At 35.8% G+C, this 16,331-nt stretch overlaps 1 protein-coding gene across 1 annotated transcript; it reads left to right on the plus strand.

The window, feature by feature from the left end:
• Positions 1-1,114: 1,114 nt before the first annotated feature.
• LOC108568876 (out at first protein-like) lies at positions 1,115-11,612 on the plus strand (the record flags this gene model as incomplete). Its single annotated transcript, XM_017930223.1, has 2 exons — positions 1,115-1,175; positions 10,517-11,612. Coding segments are annotated over 2 exons (345 nt in total), but the record flags the coding sequence as incomplete, so codon positions are not given.
• Positions 11,613-16,331: the final 4,719 nt, after the last annotated feature.

The raw sequence follows: 16,331 nt of genomic DNA on the forward strand, positions 1-16,331 counted from the left end.
TCAGCAGCAGCATTATTCGTAGTAAATAATAATCGATTTAAATATAATTCTTCAAAACAGTGATAAATTGACCTTTAACTTAAAAGTCATAAAGCAGAAATAGCTACGAATATTGTACTAACTATGGAATAAAAGAAAGCAGATGCCTGTACTGTTCAAGAAATATCAATGAAGAGGATTATGAAATTGATGAATTGAATTTCAATGAGAAACAGATATATTTGTAATTAATTATATAATTGCTATATAATTATATATTAAAACAAGACAATGGGTGAATTATAAATGTTTGTAAAAGATTTCACTTCATAAATATGCAACGTGGCTTAACGAATTTTATGAAACTTTCTAAATCTTTCAACCTAATACCAGCTTGTTCGCAATTTTGCAAATATTCAAATTAAGTAGCTGCCACGTGAATGACAATAGTAATTTATACATTAATTTTAAGGCGCCTTTCACAAAAATTATGTTTTATCGAAAATTTTAATTAATTTCAATTCAATATAACACAATCAATATAACAAAACGTACTTTTCACATTATTTTACCCTAATTACCAATTGTTTTTCTCATATTTTTCAACTGTCATCATAATTTCTTGTTATTGCACCTTCGATATCAACATATTATTGCTTGCGGGTGTAACTATCAAGACCTAGATTGTGGTAGTATATATCTGGATATCATTGTAGTAAACTTATTTGTATTCAGTAGTTAATCGTAGCAGGAGCAGTCGTTATCATGAGTATGGTGTGAGTATTGGTATTGCATACGCGTCGCGATAGAGAGCCGGTGATTTATGGCGGCGGCTGTGGCGTTCCGATGCCCCACGTCCCCACCGCCACCTCCGTTTGATTACCTGTATTAATATTAATGCCGCATTTGTCACGTGCGGCTCTATGGCGGCGTTGCCTTGTCGGTTAAATTATTCAAAAGCCGCTGCCGCCCCCGACCCACCAGGCGCCGACCGGTGACGGCCACCGACGACGTAAGCCCGCCGCCCCCACATCGCAGACGTTATTGTTGCGGTCCATTGTGTGCACTTTGGCCGCACTTTACTCTAATTTACAAAGGTGTTCCATCATTTTTATTATCGAATGCAACCAAATGAATTGTTCGTAATGCACGAATCGACGTAATAAATGATTCAACCGTGACCGACCTCTCAAAAGGTATATTTCGAGAAGTTTCTCTCAATATTTCATAAATTCTGCTTTTCTATAATCGAAGTACTATATCAAATAAAGCTTTTTTCAAAGTAACCTAGCATGTACTTATATGTAGGCTACATTCTTTCGAAGCTTCGCTTCATTAAGATATATTTAAAGAAAAGAAATAATACAAATTTACATATTTTATGATGAAGGAGAAGAAATCAAATTTTTGATCTTACAGAAGATTTGATCGCACTTAATCGGTTTTAGTAATCGGGTAAATTACCCAAAATTGGGTAATTTTTCTAATTTCATCTTACCAAACTCAGAGAGCGGTTCTCTGACTACTTTCCAGATCTTGATGTACAAACTGTGAATTGGGTTGTAGATCCTTTTAAATGTGAAATTACTAACATACTAGAAGAATCTCCAGGCAATTCTTGAACTTCGATCCAATACTAAATCACGTATTCAATTTGAGACCAAAGCAAATCTTGTCGTCTTTTTGGTTGTCAAGGGCTGCAAAGGCTTTCAAAATTGCACATGAGGAGGCGGTAAAAAAATTGCTGCCATTTGCAACAACCTACCTTTGTGAACAAGGCTTTTCCGCTCTAATGAACATAAAAACGAAAAACAGAAATCGATTAAACGCCGAAGACTGTATTCAAATTGCTCTTACATCAAAAATTCCCAATTTTAAAGTAATTATATCAAAACATTTTTCCAACATCATTTTTCCAAAACCTGAAGGGGTAAGTTTTCAATTAATTTCTGTTTGTTCCAATTTAAGAATTTTATTTTGTTTGTCTATTACTATTTGTTACTAGTTTCATGTAACTTTTTTTTTATAAATATGTAAATGCAAATTAATTCAATAAATAATGTTTATTTAAAATTTACATTGATTGTTTCATGAATTCAGAATGGGGGGGGTAATATCGACTTACGCAATAATATTTTGGGGTAATGGTTAAAAAAGTTCCCCGACCCGACGCGTTAAAATCCACACGAGAACGTAAACTTTGAATTAGTGAAATCTAAGATAATAAAAGTTGGAAATTTCAGTCACAAGTCAACTTTACGTGCGCTACTGTAGTTCCACATCATTTATTATTTATTTTTAATTGTTTTATGCAACAAATTAATTATAATCCAATTATAACATTAATTATTCTTTTACACTACAGTTTACGTTTAACTGTTCGTTTTGTTTCTTGAAGTCTCCAGACTACGGATCTTTGTTTTCTCTCCAAATACAATAAGAGAAGAGAAAATCATCGTCGTTGTCTATTTTTCATGTTGTTTTCTTTTGCTTTCCGGTTTTTTTTTCCTCTTCTTTATTTCGGTCGTGCGAAACGCTCGGTGAAAATTTGAATAAACAAATTCCGTATGCGAATGAGCATCCGACGCGCAATTTCCTCGCTAAACGAAACACACATACACAGATGCACATACATATACACACACACACACGTCGTACGTATACAGACGCGTATAAAATTGCGATGGCACACGGCTTTCAACCGCCTCCGTCGTAGCCGCCTCCACCTCTACAGCCACAGCCACCCCGTCGCTATGTAAAATAAGGCATTAACGCGATTTCTCTAATAATGCGACGCCGCCCAACGCGCGATAACAGTATTTATAAAGTTTCACACAGTGTAATGCCGCACCTCCACCCCCTCGACTGTCCTTGCTCTGCGAAATATGAAAAACATACACCCCCTGGGGAACTCTTAGGCTGCGGTTTGTATCACAGGGGGCGGCGGACTTTTAATAAACATTATAAACGCAAACAAAGCTTTACGCGTTTCTCTCTAGTTTTTGCCAAATCGAATCTTATATTCTTGACTCCAAGTTCAAAGTTTAAATTTCAGTACATATTGCCGATGTGAGAAGATTTTCATTTTTATTTAAATTACCGATATTTGTTGTGAAAATTTACCGGTAATATTGGTAAATTGACGATTCTAAAGTAAAGCATTGTTTTGAAACAGCTACAAGATCTATTGATAAAAATTTGAGAAGCTTTTTGAACAGTAAATCTTATATTGAAGTGAAATCAAACATTTTCGACATATTTTCTTGGTTGCAATGACAAACGCGACTACAAGACAGGATTACTTCGAACATGTCGATTTTGTTCTCATATGGACTGCGAATATTTCTGGATGAATTTGCATGTGTGTTCGGGGGGTCGAGGCGGGTGGTGTTGGGAGAACGGTGTGCAACGTTGCAAAACGATCGTAAATTTCGGAACGCATCGATTGTTTGTCTCAGTTTGGGTGTAACTAATTGGACGTAGATCGCGTGCATTTGATAGAGGTGGATGCGTGCATCGAATGCCAGTGAGTTACATATCAATTATGGATAAAATGTGCCAATTAGTATTTGCACTGGTGTACAGTAAAGCGGAATCATAAAACAATTCCATTCCGGAAGGCCGACTTTCAATATGCAACAATATCCATTGTATTTGTTTATTGTATTAAATGCGCCGCAAGCCACACATTTGCAACTGTATGCATCTATGATTTTTTTTGTCCATACCAATTGGGATTGCAAACGTTATTCATCATCTCTTCTGATATTGAATATAATGTTTATTTTTCTTTGTAAGATGTAATTCAAAACATACTGATTTGAGAAGGATGCATCGAAAAATATAAACTACTATTGAATGTATATTTATGTATGTTTGTTCCTCTTCGAATAAATACAGTATTTTTTGGTTCCCTTCTATTTACGCGTATATCCATCGTTATAATTCAATACGTCCGTCCCTCCGGTAATGCAGTTACGTTTGGAGAGGACGGCTTACGGCCCGGGAAACCCTATGAATATTTATCGACGGATTTTATTCTCCTCTCTGGTACAAATTTTTTTTGCACCCTCTATATATATATTTGTTAGTTTGGGCCCTTTCAGCATGAAATTAAAATACAGATAAAAAAAAAGAAGGAAGCTCTCGCCCGACAGCGATTGATTCGCAAAATTTGCATCGCCGCTATCCTATCTACACCTGCTACGTCGACTGGAATAACAAGTGGAATTTTGATTCGCAAATTTTGGTACAAGTTTTCTTTTTTAAATATTATTCATTGACGCAATAAAATCAGTAAATTTGTCTTCATATCATGTCTTTTATGAAAAAAAAGCATTTCATGTTTAGGTCTACATATAGTGTGGTGAATTAAGTGTCAAGACTGAAACTGGTCCATTCTGGGAAACTATGAAAGTATGGACATACATAGTATAATATCTTATACCTTAGCCTTTTCTCATTGAATTTAAAATCATAGTAGTTTCTATTTATTTTATATCAATTATTGAATTGTTCTAATGTATTTTGGTTTATTAAGTTTTCGGAAATTACAAAACGCTGTCTCAGTATACGTATTCACTTGTCTGAACAAACTACTTGATGATAGTTGAGGTAACTTTTGAAATTATTTCGTTTTGCATATAATGGATTTCCAAGAATAGAATTTCCATTGGATTTGTTTGTTGATTGCATTCGGAAATTATATGGAGTGGTGTTGTTGAAGGAGCTGAATGAGTGGTGTTGTTTGTGTGCAAATTGTGTTTGAATACTGGTTGCATGGCACGATGGCATCATAGCATGATGGCTGGCGCACGGTGGAAAGTGGCGGAGAGAGCCTCGCGCTATTTTCGACGTAAAACGTCAAGGCGTTCGGAGATAAGCTCAAGTTAATTGCGGAATTAAGTTTGCTCCAACACTCGGGGAAAAGTGTGCGTTGTATAAACGGAGGAAGAACGATATAAATTCTGAAGCCGCCGCCGGCGGCGGCGGCGAAGTCATACAAAATGTATGTTGTGTCTGCTTACTTGCCTATTCGCCTTCTGGCTGTATACACATTGCAAGTGTATGCGTGCTACCTCTTCCGATGTTTACATTGCACAAAATGATAACGATAATTGTTCTTTTTTTTGCATCTCAAGGAAGGTACTTATCTTACTTGTTTATTGGACAAGTATTACACGCCACGTCGTCTTTGCGTGAAAACACATTTGCAATTTTATGCCCTAGCGAATTGCTTTAAAAATATAATGCATCTCTCTGTTCGTTATTTGAAGCTGTTCTCACCCAACTTACAGTATGACAGCTCTTAACGCTCTCGCAAATCGAAGGCATCTCTCATCTTCAATTAAATTATATTTTATTAAATTTCACACTTCCTATATTTACTTTTACTACATTCTTTATTAACGCTTCAATTTCTAGAAATGGATCAACGACTCACATATACAATTTTCTATTATTTAAACCGTATCGAATGAAAATATTTATATATAAACACCAATGTTTTATAACAATAATAATAAAATCTTAATTACTTAGAGTTTATTTAGATATAACAATTTTGTTCATTTCGAACAAGCGTGAGATCTTATGAAATTATAATTTCCATTGCAGTTGAAAGGTTAACAGAGCAAGAAAATGAGAAGGCGCTTTCTGCAAATTCACTCGAGAAATTGCTTTTTTTTATTACTTAATTTTTCTAAAAATATCCAATTTAATACGAAATAATATTTCGGTCACGGATACACCACAATTGCCCGGACATGTTTTGCAATCATGAAACGGTGCGACAAATTCTCTATCATCGATCTGTTCGTTTATTATTATTATTATTTGCTTCCATTTACATTCGCGCTGATTTATTTTAATTGGAAAGCAGCTTGATTTTAATTTAATTACGAATTAAATGCAGGCCGCGCGCGGATTAGCGCCGTATGCTAATAATGCTTAACCAGTTGATCCTGTCTTATCTAAATGCATAATCGGCCACGTTTCGCAGCGGAAAACTTTAAAAATCGTGAATAAGGAATATCGATTCTAAGTTTTTTTCGCCTCCGCCACCACCTCCAACTTTATCGCATCCCAAGATTTTACGAGTTTATGTGCGCAATATTGCAGACCGAACAAAATTGTTTTGTGTATTTCAACTGTATACATGTGCGACGTGGATCACATACACGAGTACTAGAGCAGATAATAAAATAGTAACGATAATCTTACAAGACAGATATCGGATAATAAATATTATGTATGTTTCATAATTGATATTTTATCTATATAAAAAGCATTTATAGTAGTTTAAATGAACAATTTCATTCAAATAATATCTATTGCAGATGTTGCTTAACTTTTGATAGATGTCAAAAGTCAAATACCTTTGTGATACCATGGAATGTTAGCAACACAATTTATAAGTTTTATTGTCATCTGATTCCAAAATATACAATAGTTATTCTTTTTGTACGTCTGGCAGTTATAGGAGTCATAAGTGTGGATTTTTAAATGTGTTTTAAATGTCAAAAAGGTATTTGAAATTATATTAATATAAAATTATAACAAAGTAATTATAACTAAAAGTGTTCTTACGTAATGTATTCTTAAAGATTTATATTTTCTTTTCGCTGTGACCAAACTGATGTGATGAGGATTTCGGTCTTTTGACTCTTTTATCTGCGGAGAACAACAACATCAAATTGTAATATAAACATAAGCAATGGCACGGTGATCGGATTACTTAGATCACGTCAATATCGAAACCCGGATATTGCGATCGCTGTCAACGTCGGCGTAAGCTCGAGGAGGCTCTGGGTTAGCCGCACGTGTTGTAACCTGAGGGGGGCGGGGGTGGTGTTTCGGGCGGCGAATGCGGAGGTAGCGGAGGCAACCGTAAACCCAATTCGTTACCGTCAGAATTGCATATCTCGGAATTAATTGGACGCGATCGATAAGCGAATTAGATAATCATCTTTTAATTGCCCCCAATTCATCATGCCTTTAATGCCGGCAGACGTTAACTGCGCCCCCGTAATTAATTTCGATTTTAATTAATTTATTTATTCTATTCGCTAATTCCCGTCCGTGTACCTTCCCTTACCTTCGCTGGTACGTCTTGTAAATTAGAAATAACAAGCCAGCAGCACCCAACTCACTCTCGCTCCGGATCTCCTTTACACAACCTCACCATCCACGTACGTGTATATATATACACACACGAAGCTCGCTCTTGGGTACATTTATAAGGGAACTCGCTGTTGGTAATAAACCGAACTGGAGTAGTAAGTGCATGCATGTCGGCATTCAGAAATTAGATTATACTGCGATCTCGCAGCAGAAGCTACTGGAGGATGAGCAATAAATGCGGATCAGAGCAAGTTAAAGTTTCCACATGAAACAATTACTAAAGCTCAACGATTACTCAAGCAAGAAAACAGCGTAAATAATTTCGTTTAATCAGTAGCAATAGCAAATACACTGTGTTGCAGGGGCAGGACGTTGACGTCGATGATGATGTGCTCGCGTTTCATCCAATTTTTGCTTGGGTGTCTCAATTGTGCGCGTTTGTTCTATTGCCTTCTCGCTTTGAACATCCTTCAACAGGATCTTGTAACCGGTTTTACCAATTTCATCTTGATACGCGCTCATGTTGATATGGAACAAAGTTGGATTCATGTAGCCCAGAAGCCTTCGCGCCGAATTCAACGGTGGCAGAACGGCTTTATCATTGGTCTCGTATATTTTTCCTGTCAGCTTCAGGAACTGATGATCGGCCGTCTCCCACGCGTCCGGGTCATGATCGAGCATGTGGCAGTAGTGCTTCTGGTACGTCGTCACGTAACGCTTCTTGTACATATCGCTGACAATGGCCTTGGCCTCGTCCATCGAGTCCTCGATGTGGAGCGTCGTGTCCAGCCATTTCCCGCCTTCCGGCAGGATGGTGAATTCATCATAGACGGGTCGTTTCAATTTCCTTGTTTTAATGGGATGCTTGCAGAAATAAGTTTCGTATGTGGTTTTGAACGTTAGAGCCATTCTCACTGGGAATTTTGAAAGATCGATAACTTTATTTTTTAATTAATTTTTTAAGTGACGTCCGCTGCGACTGTCAATCTTGCCAGTTTACGCGAAACTTTGAATTTACACATCTTAAACATAAGCATACGTTTAGCAAGTTTCCCTATAAAACCGGGAATCCTGGAATCGCATCAATTTCAACTTGCGCCGATTGCGATAAGGAAAAGCAAAAGGACTTGCACCTCTGACAAAGAGTGCAGAACGGACAGTTATCAGCGATAATCCCTGCGAGAAGTTTCGCATAGAATTAACGCGACACGAAACCATTTACCCTGGCGATGTACTTAATTTCAATTGTTAATTACCAAACCGTGTACACGATAATTGGAACGCAACCAGTAAATAATTCAAGTCATGTCACTTGCACCATTAGTAATGAACGCGTCTACAACTTCATCACTGCACGAATATTTCAATTTACTCACTTTTACGCGATTCTGTATCCGTTAAACTTTATAAAATCGAAATTATATATAATAATACGTGTTCTCGGTAGTTAATTTATGGAATATTTCTTTTTGCAGCAACGAAATATAAGTTTTTCAAGAAAAGAAGGTTAGCTGCTACAGTGTACCGTCTGTTAAGTTAAGATTTTGCACACAGCTGGCGGATGTTTATCAAATTTATATAACACTCCGCATTGATAAAGTGCTCTGCATATATTACGAGCTGTTTTAGAGTTACGCAACCCGGGGGTGGAAGCGGGAGGGGTCTGGATGTATGCCCTCCTCGACATAATGGACCACGTCTGTGGAGTTTCAGTTGTATAATCTTTGGGTTTTGGGAATGTTAAGACCGTGTGTCCGTAGAGAGATATCACATTGAAAAGGCTGGCTCCCTCCTCGTCGCCGCTTTCGTCGACAAACTTGTCTTCGGATTACGATGAACTGACAAACGAACTATATTACTATTCAGACCTAATATCAGGCCGGAGTTAACTAGAAACGCTACGATTCACTTCATCAATTCGCTTTAATTAGTTTACCACTGGGGACGCTACGTTTTCTTGTTACAAATCACACTTTCAGAGATACATTAATTCATGCACGCTCGTAAATTTAACGGAGATATATTGTTATAGCTCTGCAGATAATTAGAAAAGGAACCCATTGCATAATTCATTTCCATGCAAAACATAGATCAGTTCGCAAAAACCGCATATATATTTTATGTAAACGTTCAGAAATAGAAGTAAATAAAAATAATTTCTGTCTGAATAGTAAATAATAACATTTTCCTGAATTTCTTCAATTAGTGTTTTCATTTGACTACTTTTGTTATAACTTGCTTACTTCTATCTTTTTGTTTTGTCAAACTTTACTCTTTTCGTGTTAAAATCTTTAGTTTCCAAGTCTCGTCAGCAAATCGTGTCTCTCTTTCTATCACTGATTAGGACACACAAAACTAACTAACTTTTCAACAACCAACAACTTTTCCGATGAATAGTCCGATTTCTTTATACAATATAAATTGGTAATATTGTATTAATTCTTCTGATTGAATGAAGTGAAAATTCACTTGGATAAAGACTAAAAATAACATTGAATAATACTCAATTATTAATATAAAAAATATGAGTGTATTATAATTTAAAATAATTGGATACTTTTTACCTGCATTCAACGAGTTAAAAAGATAAATTATTCTTTAAAAAAAATGGAATGATATTGCGATACTGCGTTACGTTCGAGCCGACCTATGGGAAATGGTTTACCATTAAAATAATTACTAGTATTTGCGTGAATAATATATGATGTTGTTATTCGAACTGAGCCGTATGGTAATTTATTATACATGGCACGGACACCCCGCAATAATGGATATATTTGGTCAGTGTCACACACGTGTGATATCGGGACAGGGGATAAAACTGTTATGGATTATTTTAGTAGTAGATACTACAGGCTATATAGATGGTATGGTTGTATGGTTGGTTGGAAGGCAGACAGGAGACAATGTTCGAGGAGGAGAAGACGCAAGAGGATATGATAAAAATATGACATGTAATTTCGGAGCACGGAGCGTTGATGTGAGCACACTTATTGCCCTACTCCTCCTTCCTCTCGTTATGTGCGCCCTTTGGAATATCTCCCAGCATCCTGCTCTTTGTGTCGGTTTTCCCACGACGTTCGAGCCCCATCACGCACGAGATATTCCTTACAATTACATCAAGACAATATTACGAATTTTTAATAAATCCTTTTTGTCTCCGAACACAGAATCCGTAAAATGGCCCTACCTTTTATATACTTATATAGTATTATTATATAATCGATAGATTTAACTGTATTATTAAGTGAACTAATAACTTTATAACTTTTGAACTCTCATTCCACTTCTACATAGTAGTTTCTCATAATTAAGTAATGAACAGTATGATTGCAGGATTCATAATAAATATTTGTAAATGAATGAAAATGACTTAATTTTCTTATTCTAAATATATGATTTCTTTTGATTTCAGGTTTACCCAAGAGCGCTTATACGACATCGCTGAAGAGGTTCCCAAATTCCGAAAGCAATCACGTCCTCGCCGACTGCTCTTCGACGAAGAAAGTGTGGTCGCCGTGCCAATGCAGACTGGAAATATGCGTCGGCTGGTATCCGTGCGGTCTGAAATATTGCAAAGGCAAGGGAGAATCGAAGGACTCGGCGATGTCCTACAGATGCGGCATCAAGACCTGCAGGAAATGCCACCTGTTCTCCTATTACGTGCCGCAAAAACAGACTTGCCTCTGGGACGAATGATAGTGATTACCTTGTAGAACATTTGTTGCCTTACATTACTAATAATTCGAATACACTTTATCCCACGAATTCCATGTTACGAAATGGCTATTCCGACAAACTAATAAAAACACTAAATTAACTAATATATAAATATATAAAAGTCTATTTTTTCACAAGAGATGATTTTATTTTGTATCCAGCGATGTATGTCTTTAGATCATGAACAAACAAAAAAAAAACATAAGCTATTTCTACAATCATTGTTTGGTATTGTAAATAAACAACTATTATTTTTGTAAATTTCAAATTCATCATTAATCAATTTCCACCGTTCAAACTCTTCCATTTTAAGATAATTTCAATATTAAAAGGTTTGATTTGATTGTTCATTGAATCTTAATTTGCTGCAATTGAAGTGGAGATATTTACAGTAGCAGACAAGAGGGCATGCAACGCGTATTTAGTTTAAGTTATCACGGGTCTTCTGCATTTGTTGGCATGTGATTTCGATCGATGGGATATTTTGTATGTGAGGAGGAGGACGTTGTAACGAACCTGCGATTGTTTGGACCAAAATGCCTTAGGTGTGTTAAGAGAGAGAGAGACGATGCATTTGCTTGCCAATTTTAATTGAATTACAACTGTAATCCGTATAGTCTATAGGCTAGTTAAGTTTCTACTGTAATAGATTTAAAGCAACCATCCGTAAATAAAGAAAAAAAAAACAGAAAAGTAAATTAATGTACATTTTAGGAAATAAAATAATGATTAAATAACACTTATATATTAAAGTTTAAGAGTTTAACGATAAGGTGTGTGGATCATGTTGTATATATTTGTATAAAAACAAAATTGAATATGAATTAATGTACGTTGATTTGTTGGTGTTTTTATTTATTTATTCTCATTGCGACAGTCCAACAATAAACTCGTTTGCAAGTGGGTTGAATGTGTTTTCTTTATGAAAATGTACGGTAAGTATAAGATTTAATAAAATGAAGTGGAATTTATTGTAATTCGATGTGTATGTGTGCACGTTTGGGGGGTTGGATTGTAATAAAAGTAAAGTAAAGTTTACGATTCGGGGAATTAGGTTGTCCACGGCAGATACTTTGCGGTGGTATTAGCGGGGAATTGCAAGTGCAATTACTTTTCTCGCCCTTCCTTTAGTCGTTCCTCCCTTTTTCTTCGTTGGGCCTTCGTTGGTTTGCCGCCGAAAAGCTTCCCCAACCCCTGAGCCACACGTTCTAAGAGGACTAAAAAGGAAACACAATTCGCTTTCCTCTCGGGAAGAAGGGAGAAAGAGGCGAAGGCCGCGCATCCCCTAAGTATATAAGAACGCGTCGGGAATCGCACAAATCTTTCCTGATACCCGAGGATTTGTCCAAACGAGATCCAAGCGCGAAATGCTTGTTTATATACACGAACGGACACACTTTTAGGATAATACCGAACTTTCTCCTCTCCTTCCGTGCTGCACAATTCTTCTCTTTTCTTCCCTTCGTCGTATTTTTCCGCCAAACTTCCTGTCTCTTCCATCCGACGAATAATAACAAACTCTGTTTACACTTTAATTAGCACTACGCCAAAAATGTAAACCCCAGCGAAATCTTTAACCTTTCAACGCTCTCAAGTTTTAATTAATTAAAACGTTCTCCTCGAGAAAGTTTTCCAGGAACATTCTGGAAAGCGACGACGAATTTATTGCGACCGCAGATCCCTTTTACATTAATCCAGCGTCTCTCTGCCATCACGATCTGCGCCACCCACGCATATTACCTGAAAATCTCTACCTTTGATACCCACCCATACAAAATTTAATTAACTTCCCGATCAGAACATCAAAGTGATTCGCATTATTACCTTTTTCTCTAAATTGATACTCTCGTTTTATGTCATTCTTTATCCTTCATATTGAGTCAATTTTTCGCATAAGCTAAACACAAACAAGTATACAACACTTATTGATATGTTTAAATTACATAGAGAAATTCACAAACCTGATTCTAGTATTCTTTATTTGATAATGTATCAATGTTTATTCCACTTTGTAATGTGATTTGTTTTACAATTTTATGGAAGCCTTTTTGTGTTATTTATAGAAATGCTCCTTGGAAAGACTTTCGCAAATCGATTACATAACCAAAACTGTTTGTGCAGAAGCAACGAACATGAAAAGAATGCCTTCTATTATGATAATAATGATGATAAAACGAACAAAAATGTTTATTCTGCATATCACGACTAAATCATGTTTTTTTTTCTGTATGTTCGCCCGCCTCCCTTGTGTCGGGACTGAATTCCATTCAACGTAACTAGAATTTGTGCCCTCGCTGCGCATACACAAAAAAAAAGGAGCATAAAACATACACAAACACATCCGAAAAAAAAAAGGAAGAAATTAAATATTGTGCCGACATGAAAGCACGAAACAAATCAAATTATTTACGTAACGCCGGATAAATAAAATCAAATAAAATATAACGGTACAGTTTTAAAAGAACATTTGGTCAATTGATTTCTGTAAAATTTCCAAAAATATTGTGTGATAAATTCGAATAAATTTATAATAAATATATAAAATTATTTGCTGGTGCATTGGATTTGTCCTGATTACGCTTTAAATGCTCAATTAAAAGTTAATATATTACGACGTGAACCCTTTTCACATTTCCCAGAATAATTAGTTTACTCGGAATGAAACTGAAGTCATTATTAAACGCTAATGCTATTTCGAGCACTGTTATAATTATTTAAGTTTAATTACTAATTCGCTCCCATTAATTACTCATTATTATTAGCAATTGTGCTTTCATCATTATATGCGATAATCTGCTAAAATAAATATATTTATTTCGTAAAATTATATATCTTCATTCAAACAAAATTCTATTAAACATTAAGTCCCAAATCAGTAAGTATTCAGTAATACTTTGTATGATCACAAATATGATTTAGCTGTAAAAAAACGTTTGTAATATGCATTATAATCAAACTGTAGACTTTAATGCATTGATTTTATCGTAGCAGATTTGATTGTCCTTTGAATTTGAGATGAAGGGCAATAAAAAATTTACACATAAATGTATATAAAAAGCAGGGAGGGCTGCTAAACAAAAGGGTTTAAATTATGCATCGCTCTATATGAGCCTTGGCGGATGAAATATTCATGAAATGATGGTGATCAGGGTCCACACAGCATCATCAAATATTACTGAAAAGTTACGAAAAATATTTACGAAAAACTGTTATACAAAATGTTCGTTCGTGCAGTCTTCATTATTCCACGCAATGTTACATCTTATAAGTCTGTAAATGTTCCGGCTCGATGCGAACTTTGCACAAAGTTTCGAACGCTCTCGATATCGATCGTGCAGTACTCGTCAAGTAAACATACTAATATATTGAATTTGCATCCCCCAGGTGGGCAAAGAGTATTTCTGTACGAGGCTAAATTAATTGCTCTCTCCAACACTAATAAACGAACTTAACCGAACGCAATAAATTAAGATTGTTTCTCGTTCAGTTTTAGACTTGATTATAGACAGTTGATCAATGTTATACCGCTAGCACATTCCATAGTTTTTTTTTCAATTTGGGGTAATTTACCATAGTGAATTAATGCCAGGTGCAAATGCAGTTGAAAATGAAGAACTATTACATTAAATTAATATTCTTGATGTATATTAAATTATATAACTGTGTTATTATTATGGAAATGGTAATAATTTATGAATTAGTATTTAAATTGATAAATCTAATGGTAAATAAAGTGCATGAATATATTGTTATTCAATAAATAAATAAACGAGTGATAGAAAGGAACAAATTGAGCGTCCGTTATGTTTGTTGATAACATGAATTGGAAATACGGCAAATACACACATGCAGTTTTGCGTCAGCGAATGAACAGTTTGTATTTGAAATGTATATTGTTGGGGAAACAAATAGGCGATTTTGTTGAATTTGATGTTTGTTCAAAGGGAGAGGAGGATCAATTCGCCTGAACACTGAATGCTACACGAGCCGAACCGTTTTATTTGTACATAATACATCCATACGAATTATTAAATATTTATTTATGGGAAATGCGAACCGATACATATGGGAGGTTGAGGTTCGTTAACATAATTGCACGAATCGATGCGGATCGGATCACAATGTGACGCACAATCATTACGCAACTGGAAAGAAACAAAGTGAAACTAATGAAGCGTAACGAGTTCAAGAATGACTATGAAAAGAGGCGAGATGTAGAGGATTACGTAATTCGCGTGTTGGGGGGTGTTGGAATACAAAAATTGAGGGGATGAAAGAGAGAGTCGGAAGGAGGAAGTAAAAAAGATTAGAATAACCGAGAAAAAATATGATGCCCACGGGGATGATTTCGTTCCAGTCGGCGAGTTTAGACTATTGCAGAAAAGAACAATGGACTCGCGGATGTACACTTTTCCTTCCTTTTTTTTCAGTATTTCATTGTTGCCGCCTCCTGCGTTATTTAATCCTTGTTTCTAGTGCAATAGCCAGTATTGTGGGGGCCAACAGGAGGCACTCAAATAATAACGGAAACGGCGAAGGGATTTATGGAGAAACTGTAAAAAAGAAAAGGAAATATAAAAAAGTATAATCTAGCGTTCGCGTCCAACGGGAAGCGGAAAACGGATGGAAAAACATTTGAAGGTTAAATTATTCATATTCAGATTTTCCGGGAGGACGAAAGGAAGGAAGGCGTAGGTGGAGCACGTCGTTTCCATAGATTATTATTGCGTTTGCTTGCATAGGCATCCGTCACGTTCTCCGCTCTCCCATTCATAAATAAATAAAGTTTACTTTTGGTAATGCATCAACGACAGTACTGCCTCTGCACGCCTGTAAATTACATAGAAAACTGTTCAGCAAATATCTCTTTTGAGGATTATAAAATTCAGTTATAAGTGTTCAATAATTAATCGAAAATTTAAATATCAAAATGTATATCAATTCTGAATAAATTTTAATCAAAAAAATTTATATTTGTTTTGAAATTTTCGAATTATGCGAGGGATTGCTCTAAGAAATCAATATATTGGGTGAAGTTCTGTGCCTTTTGTCCCATACATCGAGCATCTTCTTGAGATCATCTCCAAACGGTTTTCTGGCTAATCTTCAGTTCCTGGGCAATGGAATAAGTGTTTGCATGCCGATCCAATTCGACGATTTCCATGATTTTATCAACATTTTCCACGATTGACCTACCAGAAATGTCTCATCTTCGACATCCATATTACCAGAACGAAAGCTTTGGAACCAACGCTTTCGATACTGTTTTGATCCATAAACAAAAGAATTTTTTTGGCCGCCTGCTCTGCTTTTCCCCATTGTAGTAGTGAAGAATGTATCGAATTTTCTCTATTTTTCTACCTCCAATTTGGAATGCTCTAACACACAACTGGATTCACTAAACACAAAACTGTCGAAGAACTTTTTTTAAAGCGTTATATCGCCTTTAAGTCGCAGTATAGAATGATAAGATCCAACTTGTAGATCGTGAGATATGACTCACTAAAGCC

This window comes from Nicrophorus vespilloides, unplaced genomic scaffold, assembly GCF_001412225.1.
Source record: "Nicrophorus vespilloides isolate i.1.1-1 unplaced genomic scaffold, Nicve_v1.0, whole genome shotgun sequence".
NCBI classification, from domain to species: Eukaryota; Metazoa; Arthropoda; class Insecta; order Coleoptera; family Silphidae; genus Nicrophorus; species Nicrophorus vespilloides.